General features: G+C 45.7%; 1 protein-coding gene across 6 annotated transcripts in view; it reads left to right on the top strand.

The window, feature by feature from the left end:
- The window catches only part of LOC140385425 (ATP-binding cassette sub-family C member 9-like), a 333,755-nt gene that overhangs the window by 188,282 nt on the left and 122,711 nt on the right, over positions 1 to 22,762 (top strand). For all 6 annotated transcript variants that reach the window (XM_072467561.1, XM_072467564.1, XM_072467563.1 and 3 more), the window contains 2 exons: positions 3,683 to 3,806; positions 18,656 to 18,919. In XM_072467561.1, coding sequence (XP_072323662.1) covers positions 3,683 to 3,806; positions 18,656 to 18,919 — 388 coding nt within the window. The remainder of the gene's footprint in view (positions 1 to 3,682; positions 3,807 to 18,655; positions 18,920 to 22,762) is intronic.

Genomic DNA, 22,762 nt, shown 5'->3' with positions numbered 1-22,762 from the left:
AAGGACAGAAAGCCCAACAATGTTGGGCTGCCTTAGTCTAGTGGTGAAGTGTCAGTATAAATCAGAAGATAATGTACTGAAGATGAAATCTGACCTTCTGACTCAGAGGCAAGAATGGTCTCATTGAGCCAGGCTGATGTTTCACCATCTTTTTTTCTATGCACTGTGAAAAATGTAACACAGCATAACAATGTGTGGGGACTGCAATTTTGGCACTGTTTTGTGTCTGCTCATAGGTAACTAGCTATTGACACACCATGCACCAGGAGCACAAGGAAGAAGATAAGCTTAACAGATCATTTGCAGCCCTTTGTTTCCAAGTTTTTGGAGGGCTTTGTTACAGTGTGGATAACCTGAACAGGTGATGGGGAAAGCATTTCTTTTTTTGCCAAGTAGATTTGAAACAGGATTTTTTCAATTCCTGATCCATCACCTTCTATGGTTGTCCGTGGAAACAATTGGCTGCAGTCAGATTGAGATTCAGCAGCTCCATAATAATAATTTTTGCAGAGGATTTATAGCCAGCAATGTTAAATTAATTTACATCAATTCCGAGTTGTGCATCATGTTTATTTCCTGATGTTTCTATACAGTTTTAATTATGCTTGCCACACAGTACATTGCTGCATCGGTATTGTTGGAATGGTTATATTGATACAGGAATAAGATTCATTTTGAGTATCATGATGATTGGTGACCGTTTGTGGAACTTTGTTACGTTGGGGGAATATTTGTTTTTAATAATCTTTATTGCCACAAGTACGCTTACAATGAAGTTACTGTGAAAATCCCCTAGTCACCGCATTCCGGCGCCTGTTCGGGTTCACAGAGGGAGAATTTAGAATGTCCAATTCACCTAACAGCACGTTTTTCGGGACTTGTGGGAGGAAACCGGAGCACCCGGAGGAAACCCAGGCAGACACTGGGAGAATGTGCAGACTCCCCACAAACAGTGACTCAAGCGGGAATCATACCTGGGACCCTGCCGCTGCGAAGCAACAGTGCTACCCACTGTGCTACATTTAAGGGGCTGCTTAAGTGGAGTAATGATTTTATGCAGCATTCCCATTGCCCTTTGTGAATCTCTGGAGGGTGCTTTGTGTTGAAATATTTATCGTTCTTTGTTGGCAGTGTTGTTACTTGGACCCTACTGAGAAATATGATGAAGGTGAAAGCTAAAAACATTATCGATGTCGAAGAATGCAGAGAGCTAACTATGGAACTGTGAGAAAAGTTCTAAGGTTAAATGGGAAACCAAACTAAAAACATAATTTATATTTTAAGACTACTTTGAAGAATATGGGAATTAAATATATTCCTATGAGAAAAAGAAAAAATAACAAGGCTGGCACCATAACTGCTGAGTAAAGTGATTAAAAATAACCACTGCACAAACAAAATTATTTTTAAAAACCTGCAAGGAATCAAAAAGTCAAGGAGGATGAGAAGTTTTACAAAATTAATTGTGAATAACTGAATTGAAAAGGTACAAAGGACACAAAGACATTTGAAAGATGGCTAACTTAGGTTTTGCTGGTTAAGCTTGTGCACATTTTTGTTAATTTATAGGAATAAAATTTTGTTGCCACCTGATTTCTGGTGTAAAATCAACGATGTGGCTGCAATGTGCGTCAAAACAGGAGACTAGAGGTTATCCCTAAATTGGGCCTCAATTGACCTAATCTAAATAATCTAAAATTTGTTGACGGGGATTTGAGAGCTATTTGTGGAGGTCAGCTGGCTGCCTTGCTAGCAGTGACCATGGGTGAGTTCCAAGAACATAAGAAATAGGAGCAGGAGTGGACCATAAGGTCCCTTGAACCTGCTCCGTCATTCAGTATGGTCGTGGTTGATCTTCCATCTCAACTCTACTTTCCCACTTGCTCCCCATATCCCTTGATTCCCCGAGAGACCAAAAAAATGTCTATCCCAGCTTTAAATATATTCAACGATGGAGCATCCGCTAGCCTTTTTATAGAGTCAGGGAGTTCCAAAGATTCACAACCCTTTGAGTGACGAAATTTCTCCTGATCTCAGTCCTAAAGGATCAGCCCCATATCCTGTGACTGTGCCCCCGTATTCTAGATTCCCCAACCAGTCTCAATGTCTGCCCTGTCAAACACCTTCAGAATTGTGTGAAATGCAATTAGATCACTTCTCATTCTTAATTCCAGAGTAAAGGCCGATATACACAGCTTTTAATCATAGAACAACCATCCCATCCCAAAAACGAATTTATTAACTTTTGCTGCGCTGCCTCTAATGCAAAGTATATCCTTCCTTAGATATAGAGATGAAAACTGTACACAGTACTCCAGGTCTGGTCTCACCTGACCCCCTGTATAATTGTAGCAAGAGTTGATGGTGGGAACATTCAGTGGGAGCAGGCTAACAAAAACCTATACCCTGCTCCTCCGGCTCGATAAGAATTATTCTTAAAATATTTCTAAAACTTACCTTTTAAGTAACAGCTGGCTCCGGGGTCACCGTAATGACGGGTGATGAGTTATCTCTGCTTCCTGGGATAGTGCGAGGTTCCAAAACTGTCTTCAGGCCCCTCATTTTACATACATTCGGATCATAGTCTTTTCTTACTTTCCTTAGTTATTTTCGCATACATTGCAGGTGTGATTTTATTGTTTATCTTTGCTAATGCTCAACTTATTAGAATGAAGTTGTCCATACAAACCAGAACATCCAGAGGGAACGTGATTTGCTTAAGATGGAATTGTAATTTTCCACTTCCAAATGACAGAAGGCCATCATATATATTGTCTTTATCGGTCATGTAACATTAACACAGTCTTCCATATAATATTTCTAATGCCTTGAAGCTCAATGTAATTCTTCACCAAAGAGAAATGCTGGAAAATCTCAGCAGGTCTGGCAGCATCTGTAGGGAGAGAAAAGAGCTAATGTTTTGAGTCCAAATGACCCTTTGTCAAAGCCCCAATGTAATTCTTCTTTTAATTTAAATTTCCATTTGGAACAGACCGATCTTATGTATGATTATTTTTCTGTCCTGCCCTGTCCTGTCCTGAAGAGAAATAGGTAGATAAGATGAGAGGTGAAATTGATTTCATCATGGTTATTGGTTTCCCTTCAATACAGTACCCAAGTGATCCTTATTTAATGTGCAAGCCTTAATAATTGTAGGTATGCCGATTTACCATTGGGGCAACACAGATGATCCAGTTCTCATATGATATCAACAAACATATATTCCAAGCACTGTTTCAAGATAGTGAACAGAAGTTCCCTTCTTGCCCCTTCAAATCATGCTGGCATTCCATTTGCCTCTTTCTCTCATTGGAATTCCTTTTCCCTTCCCTGTCTTAGCTACTACAGACATATGAGTATCATAGGGTGGCTTGTTTGAATTTTGTTTAATTTGGAAAGAGTCCATTCTGGGATAGATTGTATATGTACTTGAAAGAGCAAGATTTTTGGGAAGACTGTCTGCCTTATTGTGCATGTGCACTCCAATTTGTTTTCTTCTCCCCCTATTTTTTTCATGTTTTTAATAATTATTTTAACAACACTAAGTTAATGTAAATGAAATGAAACAGTTGGGAAAATTGTAGAACTTTCGATAATCCATTACTTTAGTCTTTGTCACAAAAGTCTATACTTTTAAGAAGCTTTTTTTAATATACTGAATGCAATATATATTTTTTTCCAGTATTGGCAATGTACTGGAGATCCACAATGGCTATTTTGCATGGGACAGCAATTCTGATAGATCCGTCCTTCAGGATATCTCCATACAAATTTCCAAAAGCAAAGTTACAGTTATTATAGGCAAGGTAAGATTTACATCTCTAAATACTTTTATAGGTCCATAACAATATCATTTATATTTTTATGGTGTTCATTATATAAAATATCATATTAGGCTACTTAACAGAGTAGGTAGAAGAAAGTTATTTGCTCTTGGGGTATCCAGAATATAAGGGCGCAATATCAAATTAAGAGCTGGACCATATAACGCGATCTCGCGAGACATTGCGATTGAGGGCAGCACGGTAGCATGGTGGTTAGTACAATTGCTTCACAGCTCCAGGGTCCCAGGTTTGATTCCCGGCTTGAGTCACTGTCTGTGCGGAGTCTGCACGTTCTCCCCGTGTGTGCGTGGGTTTCCACCCGGGTGCTCCGGTTTCCTCCCACAGTCCAAAGACGTGCAGGTTAGGTGGATTGGCCATGCTAAATTGCCCTTCGTGTCCAAAATTGCCCTTAGTGTTGGGTGGGGTTACTGGGTTATGGGGATAGGGTGGAGGTGTGGGCTTTGGTAGGGTGCTCTTTCCAAGAGCCGGTGCATACTCGATGGGCCGAATGGCCTCTTTCTGCACTGTAACTTCTATGTCTATGAATCCCACCCATTGTGGGTGGGTGCACTTTCTGGCAAATCTGCATATTGGAGCGAGACAGCTAGTCCCACTCCAATATGTAGTTTCCCGAGGCACCCTAGGAATCTATCCCCTTCACCTCTGAGACCTCAGGCAAGTGTCGTGCAGTACTGGTCTCCACAAATGGGGACCAGACGGAACAGCACTTGTGGGGGGTTCCCAGGGAGTCCAAGGTCCCCAGGTGCATGCCCTCTGGGCAGGTTGCTGCTGGTGCTACCTGGGAACCCTGTCACTGTCAGCCTGGCACCCTGGCAATGCCACCTGGGTGCCAACCTGGCACTGCCATAGTGCCCAGCTGGCACTGTCAACTGGCAGGGGCACATCCAGGATACTAGGTTGGCCCTGCCATGGTGCCAAGCTGTCATTTTTCGCATGTTGGCGATCGAGCTGGGTGTGCTCTGCGCAGGTGTTGGAGGGGTGTGGGGCTCCCAGGGACTGTCTCGGGGTGAGTTGGGGCTTAGGGTGGGGGGAGGGGTTGGGGATTGTGGCAGGAGCTCAAGAGAAGTCCCGATCTCCCGCTATACCGAGGAGTTCCAGCAAGTGGAGCTCTTCAGTGCAGAAAATGGGGCTATATGTGACCTTGGCCACGCATTCCTTGCTGAGGCCCCGTATCTAACCCGAGTGATGTTTGATAGCGTTGCGTTGCGAGTGCCGGGAAACACGTGGCTAAACGTACTTGCTATGGGACTTTGTTCCAATTTAGTTAAATCACACCCTATATCTTCTGATCGAGTCCCTACAGTGCAGGAGGCCATTTGGTCAATCGAGTCTGCAGTGACCCTCTAAAAGAGCACTCCACCCAAGTCCATTCCACCACCCTACCTCAATAATCCCTTCACCTAACTTAATCTTCTGGACACTAAGGATGGCTAATCCATCTAACTTGCACATCTTTGGATTGTGGGAGAAAACTGGAACACCCAGAGGAAACCCACGCAGACATGGGGAGAACGTGCAAACTCCACGACAGTCACCCAAGGCCGGAATTGAACCCGGGTCCCTGGCTATGTGAGGCAGCAGTGCTAACTACTGTGCCACCCCTACTTCTCCTTCTGAAGCAGTCTTTCAAAGTACTTTGCTTTGCCAAATGTTCAAAGGCTGCTTAACAACTGATCGATTCAATCACAGAAATGTTGAAATTGGAGTAGGCCATTCAGCCCTGTTTCTGTTATTTAATTTGATCATGGCTGACCTAAACCTGGACTTTAATTGCCTGCCTTTAAGCCATATTCCTTAATAACCTTGCATAAGAAAAATCTATTTAATTCAGTCATGAAAATTCAATTTGACGTTAATTGTGCTGCTTTTCAAGCTCAACGTGACCGTTATATTGCACCCGTAATGACAAAGATTCTAATTTTATAGTAGAACAGGAGGCAAAGAGAACAACATTAATTTGTGATGGAGGCATGGATCACAGAATCACAGAATTGTTATGGCGCAGAAGTAGGTCATTTGGCACGTTGTGTGTGCAGCGGCTCGCCAAGTGAACATTGTGGCTTAGTGCAATTTCCCGTGCTTTTCCTCATACCCCTGCACATCGTTCTGATTCAATTAATCATCTAATGCCCTCTTGAATTCCTCTACTGAATCAGTCTCTCCTGGACTTCCAGACGGTACATTCCAGACCCGAACCACTCGTGTAAAAATTCTATTCTCCTCTCACATTTGCTGCTTTTGCAAACCACAGATTGCATTTTAGTTTCGTTGAATTCCAGGTGAAGACCCCTGCTACATTATTTATCAGACTTGTAAGCTTGCAACAAAACCAACCTGTTAGGATACTTAAACAATATTCCATTAGTTAGCTAGCTGTAAACAAGTAAATAGTTCTCAAATCTATTAGCTGAGCACCACCTGCAAAATCAATGATTATCTCACTTTTACGGCCCCTTAATCACAGCTTTAGCAGACATACTGAGTGTATGTATCTTAACTCGGGTTTTAATAACGTTACTGCAAAAAGGTGCAAAATGTAAAATATGACAATTTCTTACATTCATCACAATACACTTGTCCTGTTCTTTGCAGACAGAAAGAATATAATATATACACACATTGTGCTTGTTTTAGCTGAATAAAATAAGTGACAGGCATTTTCTGATTCATTCCTCAGGACGATGCCTTGACCAGTGTCAAACAGTTTTATTTAAATTTCAACCAATGCTTGGCAGTTAACAGTCAATCACCTGGTGCATTTTCCATGGCAATGCCTCTACTAATAGTCAACTTTCCAACTAATCAGCACTTTCTTATGTAATATAATTTATTGTTTCCCCTTGTATTGGTATTCTTGCATAGTGTCCTGATGAGTGCAAGACAAAAAGCTTCAATTTGTCTCAAGTTCTATATTACCAAATGAATATTCTCCTATTGTTCATTACTAAAGAGCCAACTGGTGTGCGCCCACCTGGACTGGATGGCTTCTCTTTGACAACACAATGTTAGACTGATAGCTATGAATTTCTGGGGCCAAGTGACAGTTTCTAGTTTTTCATATCCTGTGTGGGGCTGGAGCCAGAGACCATACTGAACATTGGTGGCGTTGATCAATGACTTGGGGCTGCAACATATACCTCATGTGCCCTGGATGCTGTAGCTTTTGCGGATTGGTATTAAACTGTCAATGCAATGGATACAGGGACCTCCTAGTTGAGAACCCTTACTCTACATAGATCAAATGTCACAGAATCTTTGATGCTTTGACTGCTCAAGAAGTTATAGCTACCGAAGGGCATGCAGCTGAACATGACATTTGATCCCCTTTGGAGATCTCCATGAGTGCCGTTCCGTCTGGTACCCATTTGTGGGAACCTGTGCCAAACAGCGCTTGTCTGAGGTCTCTGAGGCAAAGGGGTTGAATCACAAAGCCTCAGGTGCTTCAGGAATCTGCACATTAGAGTGAAGCCTACTGCAAATTTGTCAAAAGTGATCGCATATTGTGGGCGGGATTCACATCGCACCGTCTCGCAGATCACGTTGAATATCAAGAGGCATTGCGAGCCAGGTCGATCCCGGGAGTGGGGTCCCCCGGCTTTCAACGGCCACACTGCGTCACAATGAGCTGCTTTTCGGGTGCAGCGATGCCATTGGATCGTGCCCATAGAGTGCAGATTCTTGTTTATTTTATACCAATAATTATTGACAAAGCTGAATATTGTCAATACTGAATGCAGCACTTGCATATCACAGTGTTAATATCAGGTCCTCCCATTTCTTGTACAAAACCACTAAATATAGAATAACACTCTACATAAAGAATGAACTTCATCCTAAACCTCAGTTGCATCGGTTTAAATATTTCCACTTACTCCCTACTACATGTTTTATGCCCCATTAAAAAGCTGACAATTGAAAATGTCATACACTTGTAATTAATTGGGAAAAGCATCAGTGCATGAAAGTGTGAAGGGGAAAGTATAAATGTTGAAAACACAATTTTGTCGCTGCCATTCTCGGAAGTCAGTGGCTTGCTTTTTGGAAAGTGTTGCATTTTACATTGGAAATTTTAAAAAATTTTTACTTGCCAAGGATTTCAAATAAATCAAACAAATACACAGATATCTGTATTTTCAAAACATTTATATCAATTAATCAGGAATGTATTCAAAAATTACCTCATCAGTCATTCTTCCATACGCAACTCCAACTCCCACTTCGACAAATTAATTCATAGGGGCACTCGATCTGATCAATATCCAATTCATAAAGACACGGGCCTGAATTTTGGCTCTGAAGCTGCGTTCGCAAAATCAGGAAACATTCTAGCTTCCCGCACGCGCCTTAGAAAAAATGGCAAGATCTTCATTCTGGTTGGTTGGTGTTGGGGGTGAGGGGCTGGGGTACAGGTAGGGAATGAATTGTCCTCTAGGCTTCACCCCTGACCTATACTTGCCAACCTTGCCCCTGTGTACATGTCAACTTAGTGTCAACCCATGCCACTTGTAGACCCAGTGCTAACTCATGTCCTCCAATTCACTCTCAAGACCCATGCCAACTCACCCAGAATCCACCATCTGCAGACCTCAGGAGGCATGGCTGAGATAGATTAAAGTTCTACATATTTGTAGCAGACTTTACTGTATCAAAACATTCTCATTCATGAAAGCCCATTCAATACATTTAAATTTCTTTAAAAATAAAATTTATTTTCATAACCCCACATCAAAGACAGCCCCCCCCCCCATCAACCTCAGCTGACTGTTAGTTTTCTCCAAAGAAGATGATAAGTGGCTGCCACCACCTAATGAACCCTAACGTTGACCCTCTTAGGGCGAACTTTATTTTCTCCAGCCTGAGAAACCCAACCATGTCACTAAGCCAGATCTCTGAATTTGGGGGCTTTGAGTCCCTCCACGCTAACAATATCTGTCTCCGGGCTACCAAGGAGGCAAAGGCCAAGACGTCGGCCTTTCTCACCCCCTGGACTCCCGGATCTTCCGACACTCCGAAAATCGTCACCTCTGGACTCGACACCACCCTTGTTTTTAACACCGTGGACATGACATCTGCAAAACACTGCCAAAATCCCCTAAGCTTCGGACATGCCCAAAACATATGGACATGGTTTGCTGGCCCTCCCGCACATCTTGCACACCTGTCTTCTATCCCCAAAAACGTGTTCAACCGGGCCACTTTTGGGTATGCCCGGTGAACGACCTTAAACTGAATCAGGCTGAGCCTGGCACATGATGAGAACTTGTTGACTCTGCTTAACGCATCCGCCCAAAGACCTGCCTCTATCTCCCCACCTAGCTCGTCTTCCCATTTGCGCTTTAGCTCCTCTGTCTGCATTTCCTCCGACTCCATGAGTTCTTTGTAAATTTCCGAAACCTTCCCCTCTCCCACCCCCGTTCTGGAAACTACCCTGTCCTGTATCCCCCGTGGCGGTAGGAGCCATAAGGTCGAAACCTGCCTTCGCAAAAAATCCCATACCTGCAGATATCGGAATCCATTTCCTGCTGACAGTTCAAATTTCTCCTCTAAATCCTTCAAACCGAGGAAGCTCCCACCTATAAATAGATCCCCTATTCTCTCAATTCCTGCTCTCTGCCATCTCCAAAACCCCCCCATCCAGCCTTCCTGGTACAAACCGATGGTTATTGCCGATTGTAGCCCAGACCGATGCTCCCCCCACTCTCATATGCTTCTTCCACTGCCCCCAGACTCTCAGGGCCGCCAGTACCACCGGGCTTGTGGATCCACAAGTACCGGGCTGGCGAGAATGGCAGAGGTGCCGTTACCAGTGCCCTCAAATTTGTGTCCTTGCATGATGCGCCTCTACTCACTCCCATACTGACCCCCACTACCCACTTCCTAATCATGGATATATTTGCCGCCCAGTAATAGTTGCTGAAGTTCGACAGCGCCAACCCAAACAGAAACCTCGGGAGGACCGTCATTTTCCCGGTCTGTACTCTCCCTGCCAGTGACAGCGGGAGCATGTCCCACCTTTGAAGGTCCTGTGTGGGTTTGCACTTTCTCCCAGTGTCTGCGTGAGTTTCCTCTGGGTGCCCCGGTTTCCTCCCACAGGTCGAAGATGTGCAAGTTAAGTGGATTGGCCATTCTAAATTGCCCTTAGTGACCAAAAACAGGTTTGGTGGTTACGGGGATAAGGTGGAGGCGTGGGGCTTAAGGAGGGTGCTCTTTCCAAGGGCCGGTGCAGACTCGATGGGCTGAATGGCCTCCTTCTGCACTGTAAAATCTATGATCTTTTTGCGGCCAGGGAATGTTTGGGTGGGTGGTCCGGGTCAGGATTGTGGCCGATCGGGGGTCTAATTTTAATGTCCAGCTCCGCAGTCTGAGTCCGCCATGGAGCACGGCGCAGCCTCCGACACGGAGGTGCGGGGGCCCGTACTTGCAGCTAAAGCTGCTAGATTTACTCCTGGTCCCTGCTAGCCCCCTGCACTGCTTGGAATATGTGGCCCTTGCATGCCAGTTTTTTCTCTTGGCACCTACTCCATTTCACCCTGTCATCCCTTGCATTGTAACCGAACTTAAGTTATGCTACATGCTCCCCCGTCCTTTTCCCCATATTTCATTCTGTGATTCATTTGGGTTCCCTTCTCTCTCCTTCCCCCTCTGCTTCTTACTGTTGTATGTATCCTCCTTTGTTTTTCCTTTCTCCCTCTTCTCTCTCCCCCCCCCCCCCCCTCCACACCCCCTCACTCTCTTTCTAGTTGCTATTGTCCTCGAACAGGTCTTGGAACAGGCTGATGAATGACCCCCATGCTTTGTGGAAGACCTCATCCAACCCTCAGATGATGTATTTAATCTTCTCCAGTGGACAAATTCTGAGAGGTCTGCAGCTGTGGGTGGTGCTGCTGCTCGCCAGCTGAGCAGGATTTTCCGGCGTGCGATTAAGGAAGCAAAAGCCAGGGCGTGAGCCCTCTTCGCCATGTGTAGTTCTGGCTGGTCTGCTACCCCGAAGAATGCCACTCTCGGGCACAGCACCACCCTCTGGGCACCCCACAACCTTGGACATCACCTCAAATATGGCTGTCCAGAACCCGATAAGCCCGGGGCAGGCCCAGAACATGCGGGCGCTCCCTGGCATCGTTAATATTTGCCCTTCACCTCCGGAAAGAACCTGGTCATTTGGGTTCTGGTTAGGTCAGCTCTGTGCACCTCTTTGAACTTCATAAGGCTTAGCCTAGCACAGGAGGAGATGGAGTTGTCCCTCCTAAGTGCTTCGCTCCAGAGTCCCCAATCCACTTCCACCCCAATTCATCCTCCCATTTTTGTCTGGCTTCGGTCCAGAGGTATTCTTGCCCTATCCAGCAACCATTCGTAAATGTTCCCACAATTCCCCCCTCCTTACTGTCCGTGTTTATTAGTTCCTCTAGTAGTGTGTCTCTCGGGGCCCTGGGGTATCTTGCCATTTCCTTGTGGAGAAAGTAGTTGATTTGGAGGTGCCTGAATTCCTGTCTTGTCAGTAGGTCTAGGTCCTCCGTCAGTTCACCCAGGGTCTATTCCCTATGTAAAAGTCCCTGACTGCTAGCGTCCCCCCGTCCTGTCTCCAATTTAAAAAAAGTGGTGTCGAGCACGCCTGGTGGGAGTTTGTGGTCGCTGCGGGTGGGGGCCCTGGGGGACATCTCTGTTAAACTGAAATGCTGCCCCATTTAGGTCCAAGTCGTCAGTGTGGCTACCACCACTGGACAGGATGTGTATTCTGTCGGGGGGGGGGGGGGGGGGGGGGGGGGGGGGAGCGGTGCCGTTGCAAGGGCTCTGAGGGTCATTCCCTTGCAAGAGGACTTCTCCAGCCTTTCCCATTCCGCCACACACCGAACTGGATTGTCTTTTGTCATGTGAGAACATAAAAACATAAGAACTAGGAACAGGAGTAGGCCATCTGGCCCCTCGAGCCTGCTCCGCCATTTAATGAGATCATGGCTGATCTTTGTGGACTCAGCTCCACTCTCCGGCCCGTACACCATATCCCCGAATCCCTTTATTCTTTAGAAAGGTATCTATCTTTTTCTTAAAAACGTTTGAAGAAGGAGCCTCAACTACTTCACTGGGCAAGGAATTCCAGAGATTCACAACCCTTTGGGTGAAGAAGTTCCTCCTCCACTCCGTCCTAAATCTACTTCCCCTTATTTTGAGGCTATGCCCCCTAGTTCTGCTTTCCCCGACCAGTGGAAACAACCTGCCCGCATCTATCCTATCTATTCTCTTCATAATTTTATATGTTTCAATAAGATCCCCCCGCATCCTTCTAAACTCCAATGAGTACAGTCCCAGTCTACTCAACCTCTCGTCATAATCTAATCCCCTCAACTCTGGGATCAACCTAGTGAATCTCCTCTGCACTCCCTCCAGTGCCAATATTTCCTTTCTCAGGTAAGGAGACCAAAACTGAACACACTACTCCAGATGTGGCCTCACCAACACCTTATACAATTTCAGCATTACCTCCCTAGTCTTGAACTCCATCCCTCTAGCAATGAAAGACAAAACTCGATTAGCCTTCTTAATCACCTGTTGCATCTGCACACCAACTTTTTGCGACTCGTACACCAGCACACCCAGGTCCCTCTGCACAGCAGCATGTTTTAACATCTCTCCGTTGAAATAATCCATTCTGCTGTTATTCCTCCCAAAATGGATAGCCTCACGCTTGGCAACATTGAATTCCATCTGCCAGACCCTAGCCCATTCACCTAACCTATCCAAATCCTTCTGCAGACTTCCGGTATCCTCTGCACTTTTTGCTTTACCACTCATCTTAGTGTCGTCTGCAAACCTTGACACATTGCACTTGGTCCCCAACTCCAAATCGTCTATGTAAATTGTGAACAACTGCGGGCCCAACACTGATCCTTGAGGGACCCCACTAGTTACAGGTTGCCAACCAGAGAAACACCCATTTATCCCCACTCTCTGCTTTCTGTTAGTTAACCAATCCTTTACCCATGCTACCACTTTACCCTCAATGCCATGCATCTTTAGTTTATGCAGCAACCTTTTGTGTGGCACCTTGTTAAAAGCTTTCTGGAAATCCAGATATACCACATCCATTGGCTCCCCGTTATCTACTGCACTGGTAACGCCCTCAAAAAATTCTACCAAATTAGTCAGACACGACCTACCCTTTGTGAACCCATGCTGCGTCTGCCCAATGGGACAATTTCCCTCCAGGTGCCCCGCTATTTCCTCCTTAATGATAGATTCCAGCATTTTCCCTACAACCGAAGTTAAGCTTACCGGCCTATAATTACCCGCTTTCTGCCGACCTTTTTTAAACAGTGGTGTCACGTTTACTACTTTCCAATCCTCTGGGACCACCCCAGAGTCTAGTGAATTTTGATAAATTATCACTAGTGCGTTTACAATTTCCCTAGCCATCTCTTTTAACACTCTGGGATGCATCCCATCAGGGCCAGGAGACTTGTCTACCTTTAGCCCCATTAGCTTGCCCAATACTGCCTCCTTAGTGATTACAATCATCTCAAGGTCCTCACCTATCATATCTTTATTTCCATCAGTCACTGGCATGTTATTTGTGTCCTCCACTGTGAAGACTGACCCCAAAAACCTGTTCAGCTCCTCAGCCATTTCCCCGTCTCCTATTATTAAATCTCCCTTCTCACCTTCCAAAGGACCAATATTTACCTTAGCCACTCTTTTTTTGTCTTATATATTTGTAGAAGCTTTTACTATCTGCTTTTATGTTCTGAGCCAGTTTACTTTCATAGTCTACCTTACTCTTCTTTATAGCTTTTTTAGTAGCTTTCTGTTGTCCCCTAAAGACTTCCCAGTCCTCTAGTCTCCCACTAATTTTTGCCATTTGTATGTTCTTTCCTTCAATTTGATACTCTCCCTCACCTCCTTAGATATTTAGATCTTTTTCCCCTTTCTACCGTCTTTCTTTTTTTGTCGGTATGAACCTTTTCTGAACACTGTGAAAGATCGCTCGGAAGGTTCTCCACTGTTCCTCAACTGCTTCACCATGAAGTCTTTGCTCCCAGTCTACCTTAGCTAGTTCTTCTCTCATCCCATTGTAATCGCCTTTGTTTAAGCACAAAACTCTAGTGTTTGATTTTACCTTGTCATCCTCCAACTGTATTTTAAATTCCACCATATTGTGGTCGCTCCTTCCAAGAGGATCCCGAACTATGAGATCATTAATCAATCCTGCCTCATTACACAGGACCAGATCTAGGACCGCTTGTTCCCTTGTAGGTTCCATTACATACTGTTCCAGGAAATTATCCCGGGCACATTCTATAAACTCCTCCTCAAGGCTGCCTTTACCAATCACTCCTTTAGCCACGTGTTAACTTCCCTAATTTTCTCAACCTTATGCCAATTGGCACGTGGCTCGGGTAGTAATCCAGAGATTATAACCCTGGAGGACCTGTTCTTTAATTTAGTCCCTAGTGTTTGATAATCCCCAAACAGGTCCTCTTTCCTAGTCTTACCTATGTTGTTAGTCCCAACGTGGACCACAACAACTGGATCCTCTCCCTCCCTCTCCAAAATCCTTTCAAACCGATCAGAGATGTCCCTCACCCTGGCACCAGGCAGGCAACATACCATGCAGGACTCTCGACCTGGCTTACAAAGGATGCCATCAATCCCCCTAATTATAGAATCCCCTACAACTACCACTTGTCTTTTTGCTCCCCCCTCTTGAATGGCTTCCTGTACCACGGTGCAGCGGTCAGTCAACGCATCCTCCCTACAGCCCTCTTCCTCATCCACACAGGGAGCAAGTACCTCATACCTGTTGGACAAGGTCAAGGGCTGAGGCCCCTCAACTCCTAAACTCAGGATCCCCCTACCTGCCTCCCTTGCAGTCACACCACTCTGTCCCTGACCACTGTCCGAATTAACAGAACTTATTCTACCGGGTGTGACTGCCTCCTGAAACAAAGCGTCCAGGTAATTTTCCCCCTCCCTGATGTGCTGCAGTGTGTGCAGCTCGGTCTCCAGCTCATCAATTCTGAGCCGAAGTTCCTCGAGCAGCCAACACTTGCTGCAGATGTGGTCACTGACGGTCTCAATGGGATCCACCAGTTCCATCATCATACAGCAGCAGCACATCACCTGTCCAGCCATATTCAATTAGTTAATTAATTTAAATATATATATTTTTTAATAGAACCTCAAGGATAATCCTGAACACCAACAAAAACACAGCCCTCTCTCGCCACTCACGCAAACTCAGTCACTCATCTAAACTCAGATGCACTCTGTTCCAATCAGCATTGTGTGTCTAAAGGCACTCCTGCCACACCTATTGTGCACTCACCTCTCCCAGCACTGTCCCGGCTCTCTCTCCTCCCGCGCTTTTTAAATCTCCCAGCTCTCTCCTCCCACGCTGTTTTCGCTGTCCCGGCTCTCTCTCCTCTCACGCTGTTTTCGCTGTCCCGGCTCTCTCCTCTTGCGCTTTTTAAATCTCCCGGCTCTCTCCTCCCGCGCTGTTTTCGCTGTCCCGGCTCTCTCTCCTCTCGCGCTGTTTTCACTGTCCCGGCTCTCTCCTCCCGCGCTTTTTAAATCTCCCGGCTTCTCCTCCCGCGCTGTTTTCGCTGTCCCGGCTCTCTCTCCTCTCGCACTGTTTTTGCTGTCCCGGCTCTTCCCTTCCCGTGCTTTTTGAATCTCCCGGCTCTCTCCTCTCGCGCTGTTTTTACTGTCCCGGCTCTCTCCTCCCGCGCTTTTAAAATCTCCCGGCTCTCTCTCCTCTCGCGCTGTTTACGCTGTCCCGGCTCTCTCTCCTCTTGCGCTGTTTTCGCTGTCCCGGCTTTCTTCTCCCGCGCTTTTTAAATCTCCCGGCTCTCTCCTCCCGCGCTGTTTTCGCTGTCCCGGTTCTCTCTCCTCTCACGCTGTTTTCGCTAAAGGAGAGTACCTTTAAGAAATGGGTGTTTATAAATGGGTGTGTATATAAATATCTGTAGTGAGAGTACCTTTAAGAAATGGGTGTTTACTACTGCAGTGATGTTAAGAAATGGGTGTTTACTACTGCAGTGATGTCAGAGTGTGGGTGGAGCTGGGCTGTCAGCTTTTTACTTTCGTTTTAGGTTATTTGCTGCAGGGTGTGTTTTAGTTTTGTTTTCAGAGCTGGATGGCTGCAGTCACAGCCAGAAGGTGTATGAATCTCTCTCTGAATCTAAAGACTGTAAATCGATCCTGGTGATTTAAAACTAATAACAGTAGTAACTTTAACCTGATGTGCTTCTGGTACAAGGTGTTTTAAGTCTTATGGATTTTAAAAGGAAAGCTTAAAGGATTACTTAGTATTCTTTGGGGGTTGTATTTGAATTAATGGTTGCTAAGATGTTCACTGTATGTTTTAAAAAAGTAACTTGAGTTCATAGAATAAACATTGTTTTGCTTTAAAAAATACTTTTCCATTTCTGCTGTACCACACCTGTAGAGTGGGCCGTGTGCTCCCCAAACCACAATCTATTAAAAGTTGTGGGTCAGGTGAACTCCATGATACATTTTGGGGTTCTCTAAACCCTGGCCCATAACACTTTTCTCACTGCCACTGGGTCAAAAATGTGGAACTCTCTTCCCACAAGAACTTTGGATGTACTTACACGAGAGAGATTGCAACAGTTACGAAGGCAATTAGAAATGAGCTGGCCTTGCTAGTGACTCCCACAATCCATGACAATAGCTCTCTTCCAAACAGAGCACTGAAGGTTGTTTCATTGAAAAATTCAGGGCTGAGTTAGATACATTTTTGATCTTCAAGGGAGTAAAGGGCATTGGGGTACAGACATTTAGCGGGGTCACCTGATGTGTGCAAGGTAGCAGCTGCGTTCTCGCAGGCTCTGGCTCTGCTCATCTTTTAATCCGTCTTTTCATTCTGTTGCACATTTAATATCTTTCTTGGTGTGCATGGCTTGTGCTACATCCCAAGAAGTGTTTGGTCGGTGTTCTTGCAAGAAAGAGCTGAAATAAAATGCTGAATTTGCCTGTGATGGCTGGGGTGGGGCCCTGCCTTCAATGGCTCAGTTGCTATTAAGCAGGCTCCCGCATTGGCGGTACTGTGTGCATCGGAAAATGGCTGCCAACGGAGATGCTATCCTTACTGAAAGTTTCGGCTCTGAGTGCAGGTCATTAGGGCTCAGATCCATGAATTACAAAGTATTTTTATGGAGGTGTTGGAGGCGCAGGAGGCGATCCTTGTCCTTGTTCTTGAGAAAGCACTTTCTCTAGTGGAGGCCTATCTAAATACTGTTAAGTTCCTGCATCATGGTTTGATGTCCATCCTGACAAGTTCAGGAGAAGGAGAGGGGGATCGACAGGGGCACAACACTGAGCCTGGTCCCCGGTGTCAGGTGGTAGATGACTTCTGGAGTGAGTAAGAAGATTGGCTGCCATGTTTTGGCAATCTCGATTTGGAGACTGGAGAGGCAGATTCTCCATTTGGTAGGCTAATTTCTCCCGCCGGTGAATTGCATCCGATTTACATTCCCCTTGGGAGAGCAAAGTGGGAAGCAATTCCGCATCCCTTGCCATGCAAATTTATGTATGGCGAGGAATATGAGGGATTCCAGAGGGAATCGTATTATTGGGCTGCCATTTTGAGCAGACGGCCCAATAGTGAAGTCCTGCGGCCACCTGCCCCACCCCTGTGCAGCGCAAAGGAATCCTCCCACACTGCAAAGCAGCCCCCCAATGCTGGATTGCCTGGGTGCCCACCCCTGCCTGCAAGTACCGGGGTGACCCGACCACCCCCACCCCCCCACCCAGTAACTCCCTAACTAGGGAGACCCCCTCATGGGACCTCTTAATTGGGTAACCCTCTCCAGGGACTCCCTTAATAGGGAGGCCACACCCCACCTGCCTGGTCCCTCAGTCCCTCAACAGGGAGACTTTCCCCAGGCATCCCATGATTAGGGAGACCCCCTCCAGGGATCCCATGACTAGGGAGACCCCCTCCAGGGATCCCATGAATAGGGAGCTCCCAAGGGACCCTATGAATAGGGAGACTAAACTCCCCTGGGGCCCCCTAACTGAAGGAACCCCCATGAACCCCCTAACTAGAGGGGGCTCACAAACCAGCTGCAACCTTGATTAATTCATCTCCCTTCATGGATGAGTGACTCTTAAGTGGTGAAACTTCAATGTTTACAAACATCAACCACATCAAAGAGCGGCAAGTGCTTTGCAAACACATACTTGAGTGATTGGAATGCACTTAGTGATTAGAATGCACTTACCTCTCTTTGCATTGTGCAGGGGAGGGCAGCCCTCGGATGGACTTTGAGCGGAAACTCCCTTAAGGAGTTGCCCCCTTGACCCCCTTGTTACATTGACCCATTTCCTTCCTCCCGCTGGCGCAAACCTGGATCCTGCAGCCAGCGTGGGGCCAGAGCATTGGAAAAAGGCATCAATCCCATTTTTTCCTTGATGCCCAATTTTCCGCCGCATTGGCAACCCCACTACCGGTGGTGGTTGGCGGTGAATTTTGCCGCCTGTTTGTCCGCTCTCCTTATATATGGTATTGTTTTGTAATTTTGTTACATCTGTTTCTAATATATACAATTCTAATAAATATACTTTAGAAAAAAGAAAAGTGAAGTTAAGGTCACAACCAAATCGACCTGGTCGTACTGAATGGTGGAGCAGGCTCTATGGACCAAGTAGCCTACTCTTGCTCCTGTCTCTTAGTTCTTATGGAATAACGTTCTTATGGAATAACAAAGAAAAACTATCCTTGGAGTAAGAAACAGTAATATTTCAGGTCAGATGAAAGTTGTTAGCTAAATTCACCAATTTTTTATTAATTTTAGGTTGGAAGTGGAAAAACAACGCTAATATCTGCCATATTAGGAGAAATGTCAACACTCTCCGGACATGTTATGTGGGCATCAGCCAATCAGCCGTTAGCATATTCAGCACAGACTGCATGGCTGAGGAATGCTTCTTTACAGGATAACATTGTGTTTGAAGAAAGCTTTAATGAAGAACGTTTTCAGGCTGTGATCGAAGCCTGTGCTCTTCAGCCAGATATTGATGTTTTACCAGCTGGGCGGCTCACAGAAATTGGTGAAAAGGTAAGTGCACTGATGCAATAAATGCCAGGGCTCAACACTGACATTTTGTATGTAACTTGCTCATAATTCTTGTTGGCATAACATTAGAACATTACATGGAATCTTAAGACTAGACTTTTTAAATAAAATAATTTTATTTGAAAAATAATTAATAGTTTTTCACGAAAGAGAAAATTCTGGAAAATCTCAACAAGTCTGGCAGCATCTGCAGGGAGAGAAAAGAGCTAACGTTTCGAGTCCAATGACTCTTTGTCAAAGCTAACAGACTGAGAAAGTGGGAAATATTTATACTGTGGAGTGAGAATGAAAGATGAGTCACAGCCACAGAAACTCAGGAAATGGCCACAGAAACCAAGGGGAAAGAGTGCAAATGGCAGTCCCCAGAGAGTACAATAGATGTGAAAGGTCAAACAGCAGGGAAACTAACATCAGAGGATGAACTGTAGATGTGGGGGGAGGGGAAGGGGGAAGCAAAGAGGAGAAAAATGAAGGAAAGGTGGATAAGATTGGGGGGGAATTAAATATATATTAAGAAAGAAAGAAATGGTAAAAGACAGATAAAATGAAATGAAATCAAATGGGTCGAGGTGGGGTAGAGCTGATCATCTGAAGTTGTTGAATTCGATGTTCAGGCCGGAAGGCTGTAGCGTGCCTAACCGGAAGATGAGATGTTGTTCCTCCAGTTTGCGTTGCGCTTCACTGGAACATTGCAGCAGGCCAAGAACAGGCATGGGAGCAGGGTCTTTTGTTAAAATGGCAAGCAACAGGAAGGTCAGGGTCCTGAATGCGCACAGACTGAAAATGCTCAGCAAAGCGATCACCCAGTCTGCGTTTGGTCTCTCCGATATAGAGGAGACCACATTGGGAGCAGCAAATGCAGTAGACTAAATTGGAAGGGATGCAAGTGAAACGCTGCTTAACCTGGAATGAGTGTTTTGGGTCTGGGATGTTAAGCATGGAAGAGGTAAAGTAGCAGGTGTTACACCTTCTGCGATTGCATGGGAAGGTGCCATGGGTGATGGGAGAGGTACTAGGTATGGTGGAGGAGTGGACTAGATTGTCTAGGAGGGAACGGTCTCTGCGGAATGCTGACAAAGGGAGTGAAGGGAAGATGTGTTTGGTGGTGGCATCACGCTGGAGCTGGCGAAAATGGCGGAGGATTATGCTTTGCATACGGAAGCTGGTGGGATGAAATGTGAGAACGAGGGGGACTCTATCCTTGTTTTGGGAGGGAATGGAGGGGGCGAGGGTAGTGGCGAGGGAGATGGACCGTACACTGTTGAGGGCCCTGTCCACAACTGCAGGTGGGAAATCACAGTTGAGGAAGAATTTTCGAAGCACCATTTTGGAAAGCAGCATCATCGGAACAACTGCGACGGAGGCAAAGGAGTTGAGAGAAAGGGATGGAGTCCTTACAGGGTGTAGGGTGCGAAGAGCTGTAGTCCAGATAGTTGTGGGAGTCAGTGGGCTTGTAGTGGATATTAGTGGATAATCTATTGCCAGAAATAGAGACAGAAAGATCAAGGAAGGGAAGGGAAGTGTCTGAGATGGACCAGGTGAAAGTGATGGAGGGGTGGAAACTGGAAGCGAAGTTGATGACTTTTTCCAGGTCCGGGCGAGAGCATGACATGGCACCAAAATAGTCATCAATATATCAGTAAAGGAGTTGTGGTAGGGGGCCCGGATAGGCCTGGAACAAGGAATGTTCCACATACCCCATAATAGTTTTTCATTTTGAATAAAAAATGTTTCATTGCAATTTAAACCAGCTAATGTTTAGTTTTCCTTTGTGAATTTAGGCTTAATAATTGTATACATGTATCAGATAATGTAGGGCTTGCAAACAATGAAGAAATGCCAGTTTAAAATCACATAGGCCCAGATGTTCCTGTCTCCACTGGAGGACCTCTCAGAAGTGCCAATGCAACGAGGCTGCAGGAATTGTCTGGAAAATGGCACCTTCTGTTCACAAAACCATAGAACTTACAGTGCAGAAGGAGAACATTCAGCCCATCGATTCTGCACCAGCCCTTGGAAAGAGCACCCTACTTAAGCCCACATCTCCACCCAGTAACACCACCTAACCTTTTCGACACTAAGGGGCAATTTAGCATGGCCAATCCACCTAACCTGTACATCTGTGAACAGTGGGAGTAAACCGGAGCACCCGGAGGAAATCCATGCAGATACAGGGAGAAAGTGCAAACTCCACACACAGTCACCCAAGGCCAGGAATTGAACCTGGGACCCTGGAATTGTGAGGCAGCAGTGCTAACCATTGTTAGGCAATTCCCCTGTATCTGGAACACTCCAAAGTACTGAGATAAAGTCAGAAACTTTGACTGGTTTTGTTGCCAGAATAGTTTCGTAGGAAAATTTAGAAGGGATTAAAATCAGTTCCAACTCCTGACATCTCAATTAACCTTTCCGACCACCACCTCTAAAATATGATGCTTTAGTGGGTTAAGGTGACACCATACATTAATAAAAGTTTTACTCCTGTAGTTATCAATTATAACTCTAAATTCTCCATGTTACACCTTATAATTTATCATTCCTCTGCAATAAATGTGGTTGGATCTCCAGCTAGGCTTTTGCAATAAATTAATCTTCTGAGGAGTGTTAATCAGTGCCACTCTGCTCCTAGTTACTTAACTTGTTCCGGAGCTGCACACTTCTCAGTAGATTTCCAAACCAGGCCTCCTAAAAATATGGAGCATAGCTGCTCCTGGAGTACTTCCTTTATAGTGCAGGAACACTAGAGGAATCCAAGCCTTTTTACATCACGAGCTATCGTATACCTGTAAGTTTAGAAGTCCCAGAGCCACTTTGACAAGCTACAGAGAGAAGTGTAATGTAAATGGGTGAGGAGGTAGGATGGGTCAGGGTGTAGGTAATTAGAGGTGCAGTCTGGTGCTGGGGTGGGGTTTTGTTGGGGGTCGAGAGGGTAGTTGGGGGATTTGCGAGGGTAGTTGGGAGGTTTGAGAGGCTAGTTGAGGGGAGTTTGGGGTTAATCGGGGAGCGGAGAGGGTAATTGAGTGGTTTGGGAATGGGGTGGGTTTCGTCAGGGTGGGTAGGATTAGCTGAGAGGGTCAATGTGCTAGTCAGGGATTGGGGGTGGGTGTGGGGGTTATGTTTTGGTCAGGATATCGGGAGCCTCAGTAACATGGTATAGTTACCCTGGAGTCAGAACTGGGATTAAATCCTTCTAACTTTTACTGAGTACTATTCTGATGTTTTAATTTGCATGTTTCTTAACTCATTTCTTCTAGTCAGTTGGAACTTCTCTGTCAGTTCCTCTAGTGTTGTCAGTCTGTTGTCTATGTAGCACGGGGCAGCACGGTAGCCTTGTGGATAGCACAATTGCTTCACAGCTCCAGGGTCCCAGGTTCGATTCCGGCTTGGGTAACTGTCTGTGCGGAGTCTGCACATCCTCCCCGTGTGTGCGTGGGTTTCCTCCGTGTGCTCCAGTTTCCTCCCACAGTCCAAAGATGTGCAGGTTAGGTGGATTGGCCATGATAAATTGCCCTTAGTGTCCAAAATTGCCCTTAGTGTTGGGTGGGGTTACTGGGTTATGGGGATAGGGTGGCGGTGTTGACCTTGGGTAGGGTGCTCTTTCCAAGAGCCGGTGCAGACTCGATGGGCCGAATGGCCTCCTTCTGCACTGTAAATTCTATGAAATCTATGTAGAAGTCCCTAACTGTCAGTGTCAGGGAGACAGACCACCATCCTGTCTCCACCATCCTGTCTCCACCTTTTGAAGGAGGCATCCATTTTGGCTGGCACAAACCCGTGGTTGTTGCAGATGGAGGCCTTAATGGACATTTGGTTAATCCGAAGTGC

Source organism: Scyliorhinus torazame, chromosome 11, assembly GCF_047496885.1.
Source record: "Scyliorhinus torazame isolate Kashiwa2021f chromosome 11, sScyTor2.1, whole genome shotgun sequence".
Taxonomy (NCBI): Eukaryota; Metazoa; Chordata; class Chondrichthyes; order Carcharhiniformes; family Scyliorhinidae; genus Scyliorhinus; species Scyliorhinus torazame.
The sequence above is the reverse complement of the archived record's forward strand: the minus strand, read 5'-3'. Positions and strand labels throughout refer to the sequence as shown.